The sequence below is a fragment of the Seriola dumerili genome, unplaced genomic scaffold (genome assembly GCF_002260705.1).
Source record: "Seriola dumerili isolate Sdu_G_001 unplaced genomic scaffold, Sdu_1.0 BDQW01000088.1, whole genome shotgun sequence".
NCBI lineage: Eukaryota > Metazoa > Chordata > Actinopteri > Carangiformes > Carangidae > Seriola > Seriola dumerili.
Genome location: NW_019174343.1, coordinates 9,796,230 through 9,816,994, shown reverse-complemented (window position 1 = coordinate 9,816,994; position 20,765 = coordinate 9,796,230). Strand labels below are relative to the sequence as shown.

At 41.0% G+C, this 20,765-nt stretch overlaps 1 protein-coding gene across 1 annotated transcript; it reads left to right on the top strand.

Annotated features, from left to right (window-relative positions):
• Window positions 1–1,054: 1,054 nt before the first annotated feature.
• On the top strand, window positions 1,055–19,342 carry LOC111221446 (synaptoporin-like). The gene is made up of 6 exons (XM_022744800.1): window positions 1,055–1,172; window positions 1,305–1,370; window positions 16,439–16,563; window positions 17,347–17,545; window positions 17,770–17,961; window positions 18,240–19,342. Exons 1-6 carry the CDS (start codon window positions 1,155–1,157, stop codon window positions 18,489–18,491), a joined length of 852 nt encoding a protein of 283 aa, XP_022600521.1. The 5' UTR covers window positions 1,055–1,154; the 3' UTR covers window positions 18,492–19,342.
• Window positions 19,343–20,765: the final 1,423 nt, after the last annotated feature.

The following is a 20,765-nucleotide window of genomic DNA, read 5'->3' as shown; positions in this document are numbered from 1 at the left end:
CTGGGTAAACTCATTAGATGACAAACTGCCTGAGCTCCTACAGTGAATCTGGATAAAAACAGCATTCAGACAGTTAAGGATCATTGCCCAAAGTTACCTGTATGTGTTTGTGTGTGTGTGTGTGTGTGTGTGTGCGTGCGTGCGCATGAGTGGAGCCCTGGTTTGTTCCTGGTTGTCAAAGATTGCATAAATGTTGTAAATAAATAAATGTCTCCACTCTGTGAGTCATGTTTCCAGTGGGGCAGATGCTGTGACTTATTTAACTGCTGCTTCTGAGCTTTTATTCCAAAGTTTGGTAGGTAACAAGTGGACCTGTCAGTCTACACACAATTCTGTTTGACGGACTAGTTTAACATTTTTGGAAATGCGCTTATTTACCATTCTTGTTGAGACGTAGATGAAAACATTGAACCTCTCGTGTCAAGTACAGAGCTAAAACAAGGATTTTCTCATCTCATTCTTGACATAAAAGTGAAAAAGTATATTTAGCAAAATGCCAAACTTCTACATCAAAGCCAAAATGACACTTTAAGTTTGTTTTCTTCTCAGCGTAAACAGGACTTGTCTTATAGAGATGTAGGTATTTTGCGACATTATTTTTGTCCATTTGGTCAATCAAGTCTAATTAAGTGAAGTTTATCAGCATATGGAAGGTTATTTGTATATTATTATAAAACATACAATAAGATAATTATTTTTATAATATATGGATCCCCTTTCACTGCAGCTACAGTAACCCACAGCAGTCAAATTTACTTAAAATAATATGAATGCATTTTTTTTCTGAGCTGCTCTTGACTTGACAAATATGGACTTTAACAGATTTCAAAATAAAAAGAAATTTTAAAACGACATGCCCTATAGATAGAATAACAAATCTGTTCCCGCCAATGGCAAAAAATGAAGGCGTCACTCCTCCTTGCTGAGGCCAATCCCTGCCTGTCTCCATGGCAAATTCTAACGCTCTTGGGGGGTGGGGTGGGGTGGGGTGGGGGGTACATAAAACCAAGAGTGTTCGGCTTTTTCCGGTCGGAGTCGGACTAAGAGCCGACTGTTAACGCGCGACAGACATATCAATCGGGTCTTGGCTTGTGGTTTCAGATTGTTTCCATCCCATCAAACAAGTAAGGAACAGAAAGTAGCCTTCTGCTGAAATGGACACCGCCAATCAGGTGCGTAACTGAAGGAGAAGAGAGATGATTATGACTCAGAGATGTTAGAAGTTATGAGCTCAATTGGCCAGTGTGTCGTTAATTGATGACAGAAATGAGAATGCTTTTATCCTCGCTGTGTGCTTTTTGCAGCTCGCTTCTGGGGGGACATTTCAAGTGCTAAAATTACCTCTGGGATTTATCCGTGTTTTGGAATGGGTGAGTTGGAACTTTGATGTGTTTTTGCATGGAATAACTTTACCGTGCAGTGTAAGTAGGCTACATCAATGAATTATATAATATAGGATGTGATGTGTGTGTGTGTGTGTGTGTGGGGATAGTATTCCTACACTGAAAACTAAAAGTTTGTTTTTTTGTTTGTTTGTTTTTTACATCCTTTGGGTTTTGCGCCTTAATGATGGTGTTTGTGTTACTTCCACACGGCGAGGGACCTTACCCGCAATCAGCTTGACTGTGATCCGTTACACCGTGACTAAATGGCTCAAGTTTATGTAAGGATTTACAGCTCCGTGGGAACTAGATGACACTGGAAACCGCTATGAAGCTTTTTTCAATTAATGCGTATTTTGGATGCGTTGGGGCCAAACCTGTGCGTTTTTGCGTCAGTCCACAAAAAATGCCCCACGTTACCCCAAGTGAAATGACATACCGGGAGTCAACAATAAGAACGGGTCGTCCTAGCTCTGACTGAATCAAAGCTTTACTACCTCTCTCTGTCTGGGTGCCGTTTGTAGACTCTGGTGTTTATTGTACAGTGCAGAGAAGCCTCGAGGCAAAAAGAGATAAGTGATTTTCTTTGATGTGAGTTTAGAGAAATTACTATAGCCATGAGGGTATTCAGCTTGCGTGCGTGTGTGTGTGTGAGTGTGTGTGTGTGTGTGTGCGTGCGTGCGTGTGCATGTGCGTGAGCTTGTCTCTCTCACTTTCATAAATGCCATCAAATGTGCAGAGGATCCTCAAGCAGCAGTCTCCGCTGCAGAAAATTCTAATAAAAAGCTCTTTTTTTTTTTTTTTTCTTTTACATGCGAAGGGAGTGAAGCTCACTCAAACTTAATTTCATCAGACATGTAAGGTTTCAGCTGAGATAGGGCAGATGTCTATCAGTGAGGTGAGCTCCCGAGTGCATCTGTTTTGGCTGTTTGTGTGTGTGACCATGTTCACTGTGAAGAACAAGCAGATGATCCAAAGCACCATCTGTATGATGAAGATAACACTCTGTCATAGCTCCCTCTGTGTGTCTTCATGTTGCGTGTGTGTGTGTGATGGTGGAGGGCATCATGTGTGATTGTGTGAGCATGACTGCACACCGTTCTGTGACATCCAGTGACGTATTGATCCACCAATCCTCTGGTAGAGCTCACTAACATGTAATCATACATGATCTTACTCAAGCTACAATTCATTTCACACACACACACACACACACACACGCACACACACACACACACAGGCAAAAATCATGATACTAGGCAACCTCCACAGCTTCATGCCACTGTTATAAATGTGACCTTTTCCTTGCCGCGTCTTTTTTTTTCTTCTCCTTGCGCCCGCATCTTAGTTTCCAACGTCTCTGCTGCTCAGCGGGCTCATAAAAATGCAAACAATTCAAATTATGACCCAGCTATTCTGATTTATTCTGCAGCACCTACAGTGGTATAGCTGTGGTCAGGCTATTCCTCTCTGATAGCAGACAGGAGAAAGAGATTTTATTTTACCACAAGGAGTCCTTGCATTAAAAGTTCACAGCTAAGATTCTCCTCCTCCTATTCATGGAGCTACTTTACAAACAAATCAAGAGAAAAGAAACAGGGATCAGTCCTGAAGCAATGGGTCACAGTATAAATATTTTTTTTCTAAAAAGGGAATAGACGAATATAACCATACATTTAAAAAGAAAACAAAATAAACCTAAAATAACCAAATAGCCCAAAAATGTGCAAGCTTAACATGTTCCAGTCTGAGGTCCCTGTTGAATGTGAGGAGTGAGGGGCCTGCAGGGACGGTCTCCCACTGTCCCCCATCAAAAAGTGACATTCAGCTGGGACATGATGCCTCTCAAACTGCAGCGTCAGACACTGGAGGATACAGAAATAATGAGCTGAGTATAATCACATGTAGCTGCCACTGAAACCACCTGATATTCCTCTAGCTGACCAACATGTTTTCCTGCACAACAGTGGCCATGAAGAAAGATTTACATGTGTGTCTTTATGCATGCATATTCAATATGATGTAATTATGTAATTTAGATCTTGACCATTGGCCTCATGCAGCCCTGTATTGTATATGTATATATGAACCTTAAGTTTAAATATGGCCCCTGTTTATTTTTAGACCATCATTCAAACAGCGACCTCCTCGCAGCCTGCAAATACGTGCAGCCGACCTAAGACTGACATGGCAGTCACTTGTGAAGAGCCTGTACAACCACAATACAATGTTTTCAGTGTTTATAACAATATCTTAAGGCCTGCCCTGCAGTGAATTTCTTTGCAAATTACAGCACCAGCAAAAACACATGTCTGTCAGTTTGCTTTGTTTACATGCCTCCAGGCATTAAAGGCTTTTGTTCAGGCAGCGATTGACATTTACTTTGCTAATGACACTGAACCCTTGACTGTATGGCTGATTGGTCATGTGGACAAACATAAGGTTGTTTAAAGGTTGTTTTAACATTAGCCAAGATGTTGCCATAGATTAGTAGGTGGGAGGGTGTGTGTGTGTGTGTGTGTGTGTGTGTGTGTGTGTGTGTGTGTGTGTGTGTGTGCCAATCAGCTCTTGGCCCGTTTGGCACACTGTCAGTGGTTGGCATATTCTGCTCCAAACAGCTGTAAGGTCCCCTCCTCTCCACCATGGACCAACTCATGCAGAAGCTGTCCTTTGAGATGTGCCCAAACTCTTCACTGCATGTGTGTGCACGTTTGTGTGTGTGTGTGTTTGAGAGAGAGATGGAAGGAGAAAGAGAGCAAAATTGTACAGTTGATTGAGCACATGATGCAAATAATATACATGCATTTGTTATGCGCTGAAGCGCGGCCATGGCTGTTGTATCATCTCACACACTGCAGATTTACAAGTACTGTATCAACTCAGTGGCCTCCTGTACTGTAGCAATACTCAGGCTGGTGAGTCACAAAATATGAGTCCCATCATGAGTCTCATTTATGAGTAAGGGTCCTCCTCTCATTAAAAACCCACAACTGACCCACTGTCTTATGATGTCATCCTCAGCACCTTACTGTACGCTAGTTTAGTTTGCCTCAGGGTGTGTTTGTTTGTGTGTGTGCCAGATAGAGCTGTGCCACAATAGAGGATTGGTTTCAGCTATAGCTTGGACCTGACTGGAGGATGTACTCAAACGTAAAATAAATACATGCAAAATCTAAAAAATGTCCAGGCTGAGTCCCTTCCCCTTAGTTATTGTTGCTATGCCTGTCGAGGTTTTCATTCATGCGATGATAGAAGTAAAAAAGTAAGTAAATTTGAAGTGCATGTGAATGCTAAAGCTAAACCTCTGTGTTGGTTGAAGGTTGGGCTCCTATAGTTTGGATCCAGTTTCTGGTTGGATTTGTTAAGATAACTGACGCTAACAAATCTCCAGTTAAAATGTCCGACGTCGCTGTCGGTAGATTATATCAGCTGTAGCTAATTAAAGTAAATTCAGTAACAGCTTCACTGACACTTCAGTCTGTTGGTTAATATGATCTCTCCAAGCCACTCACTGTACTCTCCCAAAGATTGTTTGTGAATGAAAAGACACATCCCTTTGTTCAATCACTCTACGACAGCCAGTGAACAGTCGTTCAACAGAGTGGCACCTCTTCTCTAGAGAGACGATCAGCTGATTATAGCACGTTAAATTCAAGAGAAAATTAAATTGTAGTTTAACTTTTCACACAGATTAAATCAGTATTTTGAGTTCATTAACCCCATAGTTCTGAATCAGGGGCGCCGATATTTGGATCAGGTTTGTGGTGTATCAGGTATAAAAGTTCCCATGTTATAGCCGTTATTTTCAGTGTCTTCGAACAATCAGTCAGCAATAAGAATTTCATGTCCTCTGCTGCTCATGTCATTTTCAGGTCAGAGCCACAGGTGGTGAAAATTAATAAAGCTATCTTAATTAATGTTCATGATGATGAATTAAGTAGCTGCTACTAAAAACTGTCATAATTCTTTGCTCAGACAGAAACAGCTGATCACAGATCTAAACTGGATCTCTGACTTGTAGTTATTTATAGCTTAGTAAACTGAATATTTCTGGCTTTTGTCCTGATGGTCAGAGAAAACAAACACATTTTCTAATATTTTCTTACAGTTTACAAATTCAGTGGTTAATGACTCTAAAAAATAATAGATTCATTGATATTACATAAACAATTGTTAGTTGCAGCCCTAGTGACATTTGTTCTCTTTACAAAGCTTTACACATACTTAAGCTATAGAGAATACATCAGGATTCACATACATTTTTTTAAATGTAACTTCAAACTTAACAAGAAAGGTCAAACTGGTAAACAAGAAAAATTAGACGCCGTTTGCATGTTATATTACTGCTGTACGTGTCCATGGCAAATGACTGTAATCAAAGCTGTCACACTTAAGAAAGTATGAAATCAAAAATGTTTCTCTGATTAATGCAGACATTTTCTATATTACAAAGCAAATAGGTATTAGGCGATTAACCCCTGAGGAATACTACTGCAAAACTGAGTGCCAGAATTTCTCTGTATATGTTTTGCAAATACAACAAAGGCTCACGTGAGTAAAACACTTGTGAATGCTGTGGGATTGGCAAAATTAGATGCACCTCTTCTTTGGAAATCTTGAAAATCTTCTTTTGGGCAATCTCAGTTCTCTCTCTCTCTCTCTCTCGCTCTCCCTCTCTCTCCCTCTCTCTCTCCCTACACGATTTTATCTGTCACATTTTGTGTTATTTCTTCATTGACCTCGTGTTATCATGTAGGTTTTGACACATTTCTGCACAATATTCACGATGAACATTTGTGCAGGGGAATAAGCGCACGCACACACACACACACACACACACACACACACACACCAAAGGCAAAACAAATATGAAAGGAGGGAGATGCAGGGAGATTGGTGACAGCTGCTGACAGATATCACAAGAGACTTGACACGTCAAAGATCTGTTTTTCAGCACTGGGAGAAAAAATGACACCTCTTAAATGCTTCAAAAGATGCCGTCAAGCTTGGCCTATCCATTTAAAACAAATATCTCAGTGTCATGAAGTCCACTTGGGTCAGGCAGGTGAAGCAGAGCCCCAATGAATTTTAGATACACAGTAAATCAGTATCAGAAGGTATTTCACCTCTCTGATATTGTTTGGAAGAAAATGGAAACTTTTGCAAAACTCACAACATGCTCTGCAGCTGGTGACATTTGTCATCCCATCAGTCAATATATGTTCCCTCCTCTATCAACTCTGCAAAACATCTGCAAAACAATCCACTTGTACAGAATTGGATGCTTTTGTTGGTGAACGTATGTTGATATTTGAATTTTTTTTTATGAATTTTTAAAATAATTTTAAAGAATGATTTTTAAATGTGTAATTAACGTCTGGCTCAGTACAACAACGTGCAACAGGGGAACTTTACTGACTTTTACTGACTACTTCATCCAAACTGCTTGTTTGGTGGTTTGATAGTGTCAGAACCCCCTTCCCCCTCCCACACACACACGTACACAGCTTTCCAACATTGGCTTAGATGGGTCAGCGACCATGATTGGCCAGCTGTTCGTAGATGAGTGGGGTTGAACTTTTCACTTGTTACATAACTATTTTTTGGGCAATTTTCATGTACAACTGAGTGCAACACATGGTGCAACATGAGACTGAAGAGCCTGAAAGTGTCTGCTTAGTCATCGCTCAATCCTAACTTTTTCCACCTTTGGGTTTTGGACTATCGGTCTCTCTCTCTCTCTCTCTCTCTCTCTCTCTCTCTCTCTCTCTCTCTCTCTCTCTCACACACACGCACACACTTTTCTCCTCCACAGATGAGGTCATACTCTAATCACGAAGTCACTAGGTTATGCCAGCTATTAGAGTCACTGAATTGACCTAATCACATTGTATATGAAGTAGCTTGGACCCGACAGCATTCAGAGTTCTTGTTTCACTTTAATTAATGTCCTGATAAAGCTCTCAAATTACAAGAACAATACATTACATAAAAATTGGTACCTCATGTCAAGGTATCTATAACCTCATCATTTCCTGTAGTGATGTGATCTTAAAATAAGTCTTTTGGGTTTTGTGGGTTGTGGTAGCCGATGAGCTCCTGGATGTGATGTGGATTTTCTTCACCCATCCGGTCAGAGCTGGACCTCTGTCTCCCTCTCAACCCTGAGATGCTGGTCCGCCATCTGTGACTCAGACAGAGAAAGGTTAGCCTGTCTTCTCCTGTAGGACTTGTCTGTTCAAACAAGACATCCCACACACATAGTCCACAGAAGAGCACAGGTGTCGAGACAGTATGTGCACAAGAGCATATAGAAATGTCACAAACACACACTGTATTTATATTATTACACACAAAGATTATTATAATTGACTGAGATTAAACCTGAAGTAGAAATCTAGTGCTGAAAACATTTTCACAAAAGTAAAGGTGAGAAAAAACAACACACCTTCCTTGGGTGGGATGGTTATTTATTTTGCACTCAGTAGCATATGGCATACAGTATCTGTCCCACAAACATGATTTGCAGTTGATACTATGAGTCCACCATATAATGTATAATAATTTCACTATACATTCTGACAGCATTACAAAATGTCAAACTCACTATATAATGGACTATATAGGGAATAGTGAGTGATTTCGGACACAGCCACTGATTTAAAAAATGTTTTAATTTACAAGGGTTTGTTTCTATAAGTCGACTAACAACTACTTCCGGTCATCCGCAACGACCTGTTGCTGTTTTTCATGACTATCCTGCCAAATAAACTCTGATTGGTCAAATGTTGCCTTTTTCAGCAGCATGTTGATTGGCTCGCTTCATATGTTTAGATAACGACGTCCGTTTTTTTGAAGAACAATATTGTTTTTGTGTTTGATTGATATTAAAGTCCTAAATGAACACCATCTCCCACAAGCCCCAGACATTTGGCTAAACGCTATGGCCTGACAGACAAGACCGATGAAAGAGATGCTAAATGAGAGATTGCATTGAGTTACAGAAGGTAGTGGAACAGAGGCCGGTCTGGACGTGACATCTCTATTTGTTCCCTAACACCAAAGCATTATCGCTCCTCATCGTTCACACTTAACACCACAACATACAAATAAGCGCACACACAATGGGTTTGTATTACATTTCCATCGGGTGCCCCCAGCTTTATTAGTGCAGTGACTGTCACTGACGGGCACAGGGGTCGGGTTCCACATAGGTCACCTGATTAAGTAACCATGGAAACCCTGGGGGGAGAAGAGGAGCAGCAAGAAGGAACTGTTACAAAAATAAATGGAGATTTTCTGCTTGCTTGTGGTCGGTCAAGCTTACAGAGAGGGGGTGCGGAGAGACAGAGCGAAATATGAATGTGAGCTGTACAGGGCACAAAGCGCTCCCTGTGCAGGGAGGGATTAGCCGCTGCTAAATGAGCTACTGATTTTGTTGTGTGGTGCTGCCACCAAAGCGAAGATCAGACAGCTTTCACATGAAGGCTTGTGGATGTCACCTCTTCGTGTAACTTGTTCTGTAGATGGTGAAGTAGTTGGGTTTTTTCTGACTAATGCATCAGCTATGGTCCATATCACTGAAGAATAACCACATCTGTTTGATGGGTAGGAAAAAGTGAGTGAAAGTGAGGGTGTACTGTAATACATTTGCTTATGCATTTATTCACTGTTAATTGAAAATGAAAGTTTTCTAACTCTTTACAAATTTAAGTGAATGAAAAACACAAAAATCACAAAAACTACATATTACATGAGCTTTTTGTTCCATATCTCGACACCAGTCTGTTAGCGTGTTACCCTGCATAGCTAGTGTGTCAAAGTTCAGTTCAAATGTTCATCTGAGTGCTCACACCACTGCTTCTATTTCTGATGTTGTGCATTTGCTTTTTTGTTTAGTGTGTAAAACTAGCTGGCATAAAATTGCTCATGTTTGTGCACTGGCAGACCACAGCCACTACAGCAAATGAGAGTGTGTGTGTGTCTATGTGACTGTGTGCGTGCGTGTGTATGTGTGTGTGTATTTCGGGGGGTGTGCTTATTCCCCTGCGCAAATGTTCATCATGAATATTGTGGAGAAATCTGCCAAAACTACACTGTAGGTGTGGCTAATGCTTCTGCCTGAGTGGAGAGAATGAGATATTTTTACTCTATGTTCACACATACACATTGCATGCTAACATCTAGGTCTTTAAACTCTCAAACACACACATGCTCAGAGAGGGTACACACACTCCTAGGCACACATTCAGCCATGCACACCCAAACATGGAGATATAAAAGAATGGAAACACTGTATGAATACACAGACATTAATACACATGACAAATGCAAACAGGTTGGAGATGTACTGTTAACTATACATTCAGGTTCCACATTAGGGGCATTTTTGAATCCATTATTAGGCCGTCAGATCCATGTGTTTTTAAATGAGCCTGTAGGTCATGTTAACTTTGTGATCGCAAACTACCTCATAGAGATTTGGAAAAAATACACATAAAACATACTGTAGACAGGCAGTCTGAACTATCATTATAAAGCCAAAGTCACCAGACAGGTGTGATAATAATTGTGCAGTTAGCTACATAAGCTAGGGGGCTCATTTCTACGTTTACCTTTGGTTTGACACGGAGACAAGTGTTAACAAATTATGACAAATTATTTTCGAAAGATGCAGTAACTGTTTTTTTGTTTTTTTTTTGGCCACTTGGGAGCAGCATAAACTACTTGTGAACCCAGCACTGATGTATCATCACCTTTTATGTCGATGACAAACTTGCTAGTAAACAGCTGCTTATTTACACATCCAGTGGTAATGGAGCAACATTAGTATTCATTTAGAGTCGATTTTCTGCCCACTTGACGAATGTCAGTCCAATATTCACTCTCTTTGAGCTCTGCTTTTGGTCTCTACCAACCTTTGATGTAAATATCTGGCTCTTTAGCTGTCTTTAGCTTGTTGCTACTGTCTGTTTGTGGCCAAGGACAGCTACAGATTCAGATGATAATTCAGTTCATCACTACAAGCGACCCCTTTCAGATCACCACATTTTTTAACATTGTTATTTCATACATTGTTTGTATGAAAAATATTGAATTTAGCTGCTTTAAGTTTACTTGGAAACTCTTGCACTGCTTGTCCAAAAATATGTTTTTCTCTTCAATGGAAGTGGCAAGTGCAAAGTTACCAATATCATTAGTCAAAATACCTACAATTATGAGAAAATGCCTGGTTGAAAAATACCAGAATTTCTCTTTAAGTCAAATTGTGACATTGTTTCACTGTGATGGCAATGTCTGACTCACTTCAACTGTATCCTAGATCCCCTGCAAGTTGACGGGATTGGTTCCTTAGATATATGACATATGAAACCCTGGCTGTCTGAATCTGTTTTTATGAGACTGTAATTTGGTTCACTAGAGTTCCAAGGTGGAAATACGTAGTCATGGGGTTGACTGCTTATTTTGCTCATGATATGTCTTGCATCATATAAAAGACATCATCAAGGTTAAAAACTTAATTTTCATCAGAGATGGTCTGTTACTTAAATTCAGGTAGCATCTTAAAAAGGTCTTACATCTACTTTTCTGATACCTGAAATCTGTTCCCTATTCAAACCTCACAAGTAGTTTTTAGAGTACTTTGATTCTCAATCTCTGTCTCACTCCGTTTCATCTATCGCTTTCTTTCTATCTTCATAAAGGGTGCCCTAGATTTTTATTTTATATCCTCCCTGTCAGGCAGAGAGGGGGGCTGAACATCTGAGGCATTTTCCTCCTCCTCAGGCAGCCACTTGACACCACAACGACTCCTATCTACTTGAATGGAGCAGGTGGACGGTGTGTGTGTGTGTGTGTGTGTGTGTGTGTGTGTGTGTGTGTGTGTGTGTGTGTGTGTGTGTGTGTGTGTGTGTGTGTGTGTGTATCTATGAGTAGCATCTGTGAGGTTTTGCAGAAATGTCAAGTGCAGCTCATCAGTGAATGCACCTTTTAGCTCGTCTGCTACTTAACGTGATCCTCACCTCTCCACTCGGTGCGATCTCCATCGCTTCCTCTGTCGCTCTTATCACATCCTCTTGTCTAAGCAGCTCCTCTGTTTTCTCTTGTTATTTTTTTTTATTTTACAGCCAAATATTCCTCATGCACCACTCCTCAAACCACTCCTCTTTGTGCCCACTTCACTTTCTCAATTGTTTCTTTCATCATATTCACTACACCCCTGTTTTTTCACAGTGGAGGCTGTTTGTACTTGACAGTAGGTCTGACTGCTGGTGGTCGAGCCTGAGGCGTGAGTATCAGTTTCATAATCCTCAGCCGGCGTCTTCCACAGTGTTCATCCATTTGAGCCTCTGACCTCGCCTGTGCTGCATCAAGTTCCTCTCAGACTGAATCCTCACACTGTTCTCCACATCCACTCATTTCAAATCAACTGTAGGAAATATCATAAATTGCATTCTTTTTTTGTTTATCTTTGATTGAACTGCAAATTTACCTTATTCTGGTTTGAAAGCAAATTATGATCTTCACATTATGCTCTTCGATGCCATGTAGGTCAGTGGAGAAGAGGGCAAACAGGGAGATGTTTCAGAGCTCTGTTTGCACAGCAGGCAGTTTTCATTCCTGTACCCTGGCTTCTCTCTCTCTCTCTCTCTGTCATTTGCTTTCCCTCCCTCTCTCCCTCTCTATCTCTTGTTCCCTGAGGAGCCCAGCTGGGAGAGGCAGATAAACACACGGGGGCGCGGGGCTTAGCACCCACCCTCCTTCCACAATGCCACGCTCTCCTGTTCAAAGGGCCCAGCCAGAAATGAGAGGGGCTAAACCCGAGCCGAAAATCACAGGGAGAGGAGGCAGCTGCAGGAGAGAGCGAGTATATATACATACAGAGAGAGAGAGAGAGCGAGAGGGGGGAGAGGGAAGGAGAGAGATGTTTATCTGAGGCTGTTTGTGATAATTAGGAGGGAGTATTTATTCTGGTCACTTTCCCTCTACCATTTGTTTGTTCAGAAAAGCACGTGCTACAGTCCGCATGTACAGTATTTATTAGATCTTTTAGCTGCATATTTGAATTAGTGAAGTGTGTGTGTAGACGTACGAACACATTTCTGCGTGTTTGTTTGTGGCCAACCAAAGCTGAAGGGAGTGGATTACATAAAAAAAACAAAAAACACTTCAGTAGAGGAATCCCCTGCAGAGGCTCCAGCTGTGCACCTTGACAGCCAGGTAGGCAGCATTCAGTCTCCACCTGAAGCCTGAAGCTGCAGGAAATGAGTGGAAATTGGAGTCTCTGGTTTATTATCCAGCATTTGGCTTTGATCTGAACTGACCTCATCCACGCAGCCAAACCGAGCTTAGTCCTTTGTGGCCCAGATTAGCCTCACAAAGCATCACCAAGTATTGTGCGACTATGCCCCTGTGAGCAGTTTTCAATGTTCAACAGTGGCAAATAACAGATACTTAGCCTAAATGTGAAGACAAGAGCTACAGCAAAGTTAGGATAATAGACAATGATGCCTTTTCATAAGTGCTGGAATCTCTTTGTTTGTGTACATGTGGGTCAGGATTTATCAGCTGTCACGTTACAATCAAACTGTCAATCAGTTCTCAAACAACTCAGTTGTTAGGAAAATCTCATTTCAACTCAATATCATCTCCCTTCACTGTGCTATAGTAATCTCAGTCTCAGACTCTTTGCATGCAACAGTTAAAATAATAATTCAAAAAAATGTACATCTCATCTTAGTGTAGTGTAGGGTTAGCTGTGCTCTCTGTAATGAAAGTGAAGCAGTTAAACAAGTGGATAATCATTAAACAGATTTATTCCAGCTCATGCTGCATTCTTTGTCCACATGAATATTTATTAAGTAATACTTGTGTACACACTGGGAGCCAATTTCAGCCATCTCAGCTTGACTACCGAAACTCACTGAGGTTGTAACCAGCTGGAAACACCTTACTTCTGACTCTTAGCAAAACACACACCTGCACGGACAGAAGCCCTGGAACTGCAGAGTAGCTGTAGCCTCTACGGAGATGTATATTTTGGGTCAAATTTTTTTCAGTCGCACACACAAAACTGCAACACTTCATGTCATTAAAACTGCTTATGACTTTTGGAGCAAAGAGGAGCAAGAAGAGCTAATTATCCCTCTTCTGTTTGTCACATGAGGCAGGCAAAGCCGTGGCAAAACTTCTCTGCATGCAGCTTCATAATGATGTCTCTTTGGGCCAGAGTGTTGTTGGAGTGGGCAGCAGAGGCAGCAACTTAATTTCATTACAGCAGTGGCAGGGACTGTATGTGTGGGACATGAGAGCATACAGTATATATTGTTTAATATACTTTAACTTACACAATAAAAATGCATTTTTCTCATAATGTTGAGACACCAAGAAAGGCGTTATGACACCCTTGACATATGAGGGTTAGTGTTACGTGCCGTGGTGTTGGGTTGTGCGTGCTGGTGCGCCCCCTGCCCTCCCCCTCTTCTCCTACAGGTGGCTCAGCACGGCTGTCCCTGGCTCCCAATCAACAGCCGGAGTTGAAAGGCGGAGTGGGGGAGGCTGGCCATTTGTCTCCTTGAGAGAGAGCTGCATGGAGCTGTAGTGGTCATTAACTCCGATAGTGATCTTCTTCTTAGGATTATCTTGCTTCTCTGTTATTGTTAGTTTGTGTTATCTAGTGCTGCTGTCGTAGCCTGATAAAGAAGACTAAATCAACTGTATCAGCATCCGATGTGTGAGGGAGAGCAATCACCATGTTTCTGAGTTATCAGGTTCAACTTGAGCGAACGCACATTTCATTTGTCTGCTGTCAGTAATGTGTTCTATCATTATAACTATACTATATACTGTACTGTAACTGTTTTGAGCTTCTTGTTAGGGTGCTGTTTCTTCTGCTTTCCAGAATATATTGGATTCATGATTCCTTTCATTAATCTTTCCCATCATGTAATATAATTTACAATGCTTATCAGTGGTACTTATACATGACATACTACTTTATACTACAACTACTTTATACTGTACCTGTAAACAACATTAAAATGCTGTTTACAGGTCAAATTAACCCTCGCTGGAGCCAATTTGTGACCTGTCACCCCCTAGTTTCACTGTAGGGACATTCAGTATGTATTATTAGCGGTCCAAGCAGAAACACGTGTGGTGGTGAAGCCATCATCCGGTGACTGTGGAGGGCGCACAAGCAGGGATGTCTTCCTCCAGACTCTAAGACTCTGTTCATCCCAATTCAGCTCAGCCCACACACTCACTGCAGCTATTGTAGACCCTGTGCTGACGGGGCCAAAATGCTATGAGTTGGTGTTGAATTGGCTTCACAGCAGAGAAATTGTGGAGATGTCTGTAAGCAAAGTGTTTGAATGGATCAGGGACTGCTGATCCTCACTGTTTTTCTACTGGGGCTTGGTGGTAGAAATTCATCCCTTTTTCTTGTGACTCCATTTTGACGTGTAAAACTCTTCATGCAATAATTGATACTTCTAAAGTCATTGTATTTGTCAATTAATATCTTATCAAAGCTGCACTTGTTGATTTTTATATTAATGATTGATGATCAAATTATCATGTGCAAAGTGAGGTGTTGCTCATACTGACAAACCCACAGAGAATTATCAATGAACTCTGCAGTTCACCCCAGCTATACAAAGTGTTTTAGCCTCTTTCAGCTCATTGTTTTGGTTTTTGGGCCAGCAACTTTACTGTTTGGGTTCACTCCACCATTCTCATCTGTGTTTTTTGTGGCAGCAGCAGGCTGATGTTTTCAGCAATCCTGTCCAGAACAGCAGACAGAAAGTCAGGAGCTACCTGGTGAACATGGTCAAACATTTAGCAACTGAAGAGCCAGTTGGTGAAGAGCAAAACGGAGGAAAAAGGAGAGTGAATATTGGGCTTATGTTTGTCAGGTGGATAGAAACATGTTAATGTTGCTCTGTGACTGCTGGATGTGTCAATAGGCAACTGTTAACACACCATAACAACTTTATATGGTGATGATATGCCAGTGTTGTGTTTAAAGCATGTTCTGCTGCCCCCAAGTGGTCAAAAGTCAATTAACACAACTGTGACACATTCATCTGTGTGTTGAAGTTCTGCAAAACAAATGAGCACATTTACCATGGTTGGACACATCCTCTATGATCCACTTTAGAGACGTTTAGATTGGCTTATCAGGTTTTACCTGTCCTGATTGACAGTGTCAGTAAAGTCTGTTCAAAATCACATTTGTATTGTCACTCATCAGCATAAGCCCTCTGTTATCACACCAATTCACATGAACAGCAACTCCACCATCTTTACTGCAGTCCAGAGATCCTTTCAGTTACCTCACTAGTGCATAGTGATAATCTGTGTTAAATTGCAGATTTCAGATGGGCTTAAAGTCTCTAAACAGAATGCAAAGTTTAAAAAACAGTAGTGTGAAATGCGGCAGGACAGCATCAGGAAAGTGACTATATCTTTAACTAAACTTTCTCTCAGGCTTTTAGAAAACTGAAACTGACTCCATTGTAATGTCAATAAGTGTGTCTAGTAAAAACCAGTGGGATTAATACTGTGCTCCTACATCAGTTTACTACAAAGTAAAGCACTGTCTCCTGATTCATGGTCTCGGTGGCAACCACAGAAAAATCTCATTCCCAGTCTTTTCTAGGCCCTATCTCCTCCATGCTGATCAGCCAACTCAGTGTCTGCTGTACTGACAAGCCAGCAAATGTCCAAGCCAAGAGCCGACACCGTTCTCTGATAATTTGATCAGAGTTGATGCAGCATGTTGTTCTCACAGTGGTTCTCTTTGTAAGAGTATGTTGAAGCAGATACTGAGAGGCTGAGAGAGAAAGCTGTGGGTCTGATGACACTGACAGTATCACCTTGTCGCAAGTGGTTGTGTGTGACTGTGTGTACATGCAAATACGGTGTTTGGCCTGGATCATGTATACAACTGTGCTTTTCATCAAGTCATCTATTGCCTCAGTTCAAACCAGTTTGTACTGTAGGGTCATCTTCACAGCAGGCATCTGATTTTCCTCTTTTATTTCTTTGTGCAGCTTTTTGCCATTTTTGCCTTCGCGACATGTGGGGGCTACTCGGGGCAGCTGCGGGTTAGCGTGGACTGCGTGGAGAAGGGCAGCAGCAACCTCAGCATCGGCATCGACTTTGCTTATCCTTTCAGGTGAGTGGGGTTCATTCATAGTCTCAAAGTCTGATGGCAGAAGTATGAACCTGTGTATACTCTGACGCTAATGCAGTACCACCATGGGACACCATGTAGGAAACTTAATGAATTCAAAAATAATGTGTGTGGGTGTGTGTGGGAGCATTTCTTTAAAAGCGAGCAGTTCTCATGAAGTAATTAGTCAATGCTGTGATCACTGGAAAATAAATCACATTCCCACTTCACTGTGTTGGGGTACATACAGAAATCACAAAGACGGATATTTCAGAGCCACCTCAGATAAAACTTAAGCTATCTGTATTGCTAGACACCATTTAGGAATAAATAAGAAAATGTGTTTTTTACTGTGACTCTAAGTGACTCTTAAACTCAACGTCATTCAATCCCCTAAATCTGAGTTAGGGAACTGAATTCCAGTGGATGTAATTCCTTTCAGCTGCAGTCTGTTAAGTAAATAATTAAATTATCAACCTACTGGTATCATCTGCAAACATCCTGTGACTACAGTATAATGGCTTACCAATCTTTACCAACTGCTACAGGTAGTATGCTAGGTCAGCACATATCACAGAATCACATCTTATTGCTGCAACGCACGCAAACCACATGATTGCAATATTGTTCTTTTACAACTATTGAATTTCCTTCCTCCAGTTGTCAGAGTTTGCTGAACCCATAGGCTGAACCACATAAGAACAATAAACCACTGTATAAACCAGTGTGTCATCAGTTACCAGGGCCTACTTTGGCAACTCCTGCACCTCTCTCCTTGTGTGCCAGGTTGTACCAGGTGTCGTTTGAAGCGCCCGCGTGTGAGGGCATGAGGAGGGAGCGCGTCTTCCTCATTGGAGACTATTCATCCTCCGCAGAGTTCTTCGTCACCATTGCCGTCTTTGCCTTCCTGTATTCCCTGATGGCCACCATTGTCTACATCTTTTTCCAGAACAAATACCGCGAAAACAGTCGAGCCCCGCTCATTGTGAGTATCACGGCCACTGAACTGGGACCTTTTTGTACCATTACCATTAAATTCTTTTATCTTTCTGTTTGACATCTTGTGTCCACACTGCCAAAGGAATCATAATGCCAGATATAAAAGCCACATTATTAAAAATCTGTACAAAACAAACCCCAAAGTAATGTTTCTGTCATATTTCTATTAATATCTGAACTGTTTGTCTCCTCTCTCGTCGGTACCATCAGGACTTCGTAGTGACCGTGGTGTTCTCCTTCATGTGGCTGGTCAGTTCCTCCGCTTGGGCAAAAGCTCTGTCTGATGTGAAAGTGGCCACTGATCCCGATGAGGTGCAGCTCCTCATCTCTGCCTGCAAAGTCCAGACCAACAGGTGTGGCTCTGTGCACGGATCGCGCTGGTCCGGACTCAACACCTCAGTGGTAGGTTTGCAGGATGTGCATTCCAGACAGTGGGAATTAATGAGTAAATGAATTAGAATAGGCTACAATTTTCGGATATGAATGAAATATAAACTCAAAAAAAGCTACATATTTTATGAATTATGAATGATATGAGAATGATCTGATAAGAAGAGTAAAATAGCGCCTAGAAGAATCAAAATATAGATCCAGAAATACAAGAACATGAGTATGTAAGGTTGACTAAAATTTCTAATCTGCCCATGTTTCATATCGCTATTCCTTGTCTTTCTCTTCAGGCTTTTGGGTTTCTCAACTTTGTTCTATGGGCTGGAAATATCTGGTTTGTCTTTAAGGAGACCGTTTGGCACAAGGGTGCTTCTAGGTTGGCAGGCGGGCCGTCTGAGAAACAGGCCAGCACCTTTGACCAGCAGCCCTACAACCAGGGAAGCTTTGACCAGTCAGGAAGCTCTAACACCCAGGGAAACCTCGGCCCACCGTCTGAGTACAGCCAGGTGGGAGGGCCCACCTCATATACCAATCAAATGTAGCCGTGCCTTTTCGTTTCATGAGTGGCATTTCTGCATTTCAAACCAGGGCAATCAGAGGGTGATAGGAGAGGAGGAAAGTCGAGTTAACTTTCCCTGTCTGCTCAGTTTATCATCAATCTGTAAGTGCAAAAACAACAAAATCAAAAAAGATGGTGTCAAAGGTGTTAAAGTGCACCCACTGTAAATACAAGTATTGTTGGGTATTGTACAAAATGATTAGATATAGTCTTTTACTCCTTCTGTTTCAGAGGTGTTTGCTGAATGTTGTATTTCTTGTAGTTGGAAAAACATTCGTGACAGTTTCTCTCTCTGTGCTTGGTTGTTGACATTCACCGTTTGACTGGATGTCTTTTTCAAACCGGTTTGAACTTTGTGGTGGAAGGAAAAAGTGCTCTATGTTTGTATCATTCTTCACGTTTTCAAGTGCATGATGTTGTATGTGTGCTAATATGCGCTCTGTGACACTAGTAAAAAAGCAACAACATGCATTTTATCTCTGAAAGTTTACAAATTCACACTGAGTCATTACTCAAAGTTTATTTTGATCAGTATTATTACTTTTTTTTTAGTATTTTGATAATGGGCATTTCTAATTCAGGTATAGATTCAGAAAATGATTTAGGGACAGTTCTCCGTTCCATTTGTTACAAACACATTTCAACATGTCTGAGATTGGTTTTTGATAACATCAGAAAGACTAAAAAAACCTAAAGCAATAACTGCATAGTGAAAAATACACTATACAGGGTTTGTGAACAAACAAAGTACAGTGCAGCGTGTTATTTGTTTTCATGGTTTTCATTTTTTTAGTTGCATCTGCTATCACATCTCATTTTATTTGAATAATGAGAAGAGAGAGATTGTCTCCCTCGTTGTTTACAAGTGGCAGCTCTTGCTACAGATTACTGTGACTGTTTTCTATGCTCTCGTCAGACGACTGGAAAATTATAAACATAAGTTATACCTCTTCAAAGCATGTCCAGAGTATCCATTTACACATTTAAAGCCCAGCAAAAAAGCACATCAGTACCAGAGTGATAATAGAAGAATAGTGAATAGTGGGTTCATCTGTACATAGTTAATACTGAGCTTTTGTTTACTTCAAAATCACCATTCAGGTTTGTACAACTTTGAAAAAAAAATATGTGCATTTCATGTTAAAAATAATGATCAAAGGATAATGCTTGGTTTGTTTACATTAATATGACTTGTGCAACCCTGTTTTTTGACCTCCTAAGCATGTGGCTTGCAACAGTGTAATAAAGCAGACTGAACATCCCTGTATGTATAAAAGTCTGACGTCCATGGTAAACGTGTACTGGTCTATAAACTGAGTGTGGATCATGTTTTACAGGGATTCATGCTAAAGATGCACAAATTTGGCCATAAATGACACAAATTCATGTATCTGCTCTGATCTCTTTGTCTGGTTGTCTTCTGACCTTTGACCTGCTGCCTTTGTCTCCACGGAAACAGGGATGCTTCATTTGTCCACAAGACTCTGTCAGGTACGATGTGAAGCACAGAGTGAAAGGTTGAATCGTTTGCTCTTTCTGTTGGTCATCAGAAACAGTAATGTGCAGTATTTTTGAGACAAGACAAATCTTACGTTCACAACCTTGTCAGTGTCACAGTTGACTCATGGAGATAACAAGCTTTGCTGTTGCATGTCTTCACCCTAAAGACATGTGAGGAAAACTGCAGTTGTCTCAGTTTTGTCAGATTAGCTTGTCGGTAATAACATGGGTCAGATGTGCTGCCTTCAGATTGGAGACGGATACTCTTAAGGGAAAATAACATTTTTGTTTGTTGTGGGAAAGAACCACGTGCAAGTGGAAATATTATATTCCTCACTACCACACAGATAAACTGTACTAAAGTGTACACTGACAAATATACTGTGTACTGAGATGTAGAGGCCCAAAGATCGACACAGTGTTTCCCTTATACAGAATTAATTTGTAGTTTATAACCAGCGCTAAACATAAAGTTCTAAACATATAAATGGTATCTTTTTTTGTTGTTGTAGTAGTAATAATAATAGTGGTATAGTGTACAAAATAACTGCCTGAAGAAACAGAAACTAAATTCCCTCCAGTCTGTAGTGACTGCTCCCTTCAGACCAAGACAGCATCTAAATGTATTGTATTATACAGTGTACTAATAACTGAGAGGCAGGAGTGAGGAGATTTGTTTTACATTTGGAAGTTTGTAGAGGTGTTTAACCCTGTCACAGGATACAGGCTGGGAGCTTGTTGTCACAATTTTGATTTA

Bases quoted from the DNA above. Each gene is read 5' to 3' on its own strand.
- LOC111221446 (XM_022744800.1), top strand. The intron at 16,564-17,346 runs GTGAGTGGGGTT...CTTGTGTGCCAG, and splicing joins GACTTTGCTTATCCTTTCAG to GTTGTACCAGGTGTCGTTTG. The intron at 17,962-18,239 runs GTAGGTTTGCAG...CTTTCTCTTCAG, and splicing joins CCGGACTCAACACCTCAGTG to GCTTTTGGGTTTCTCAACTT.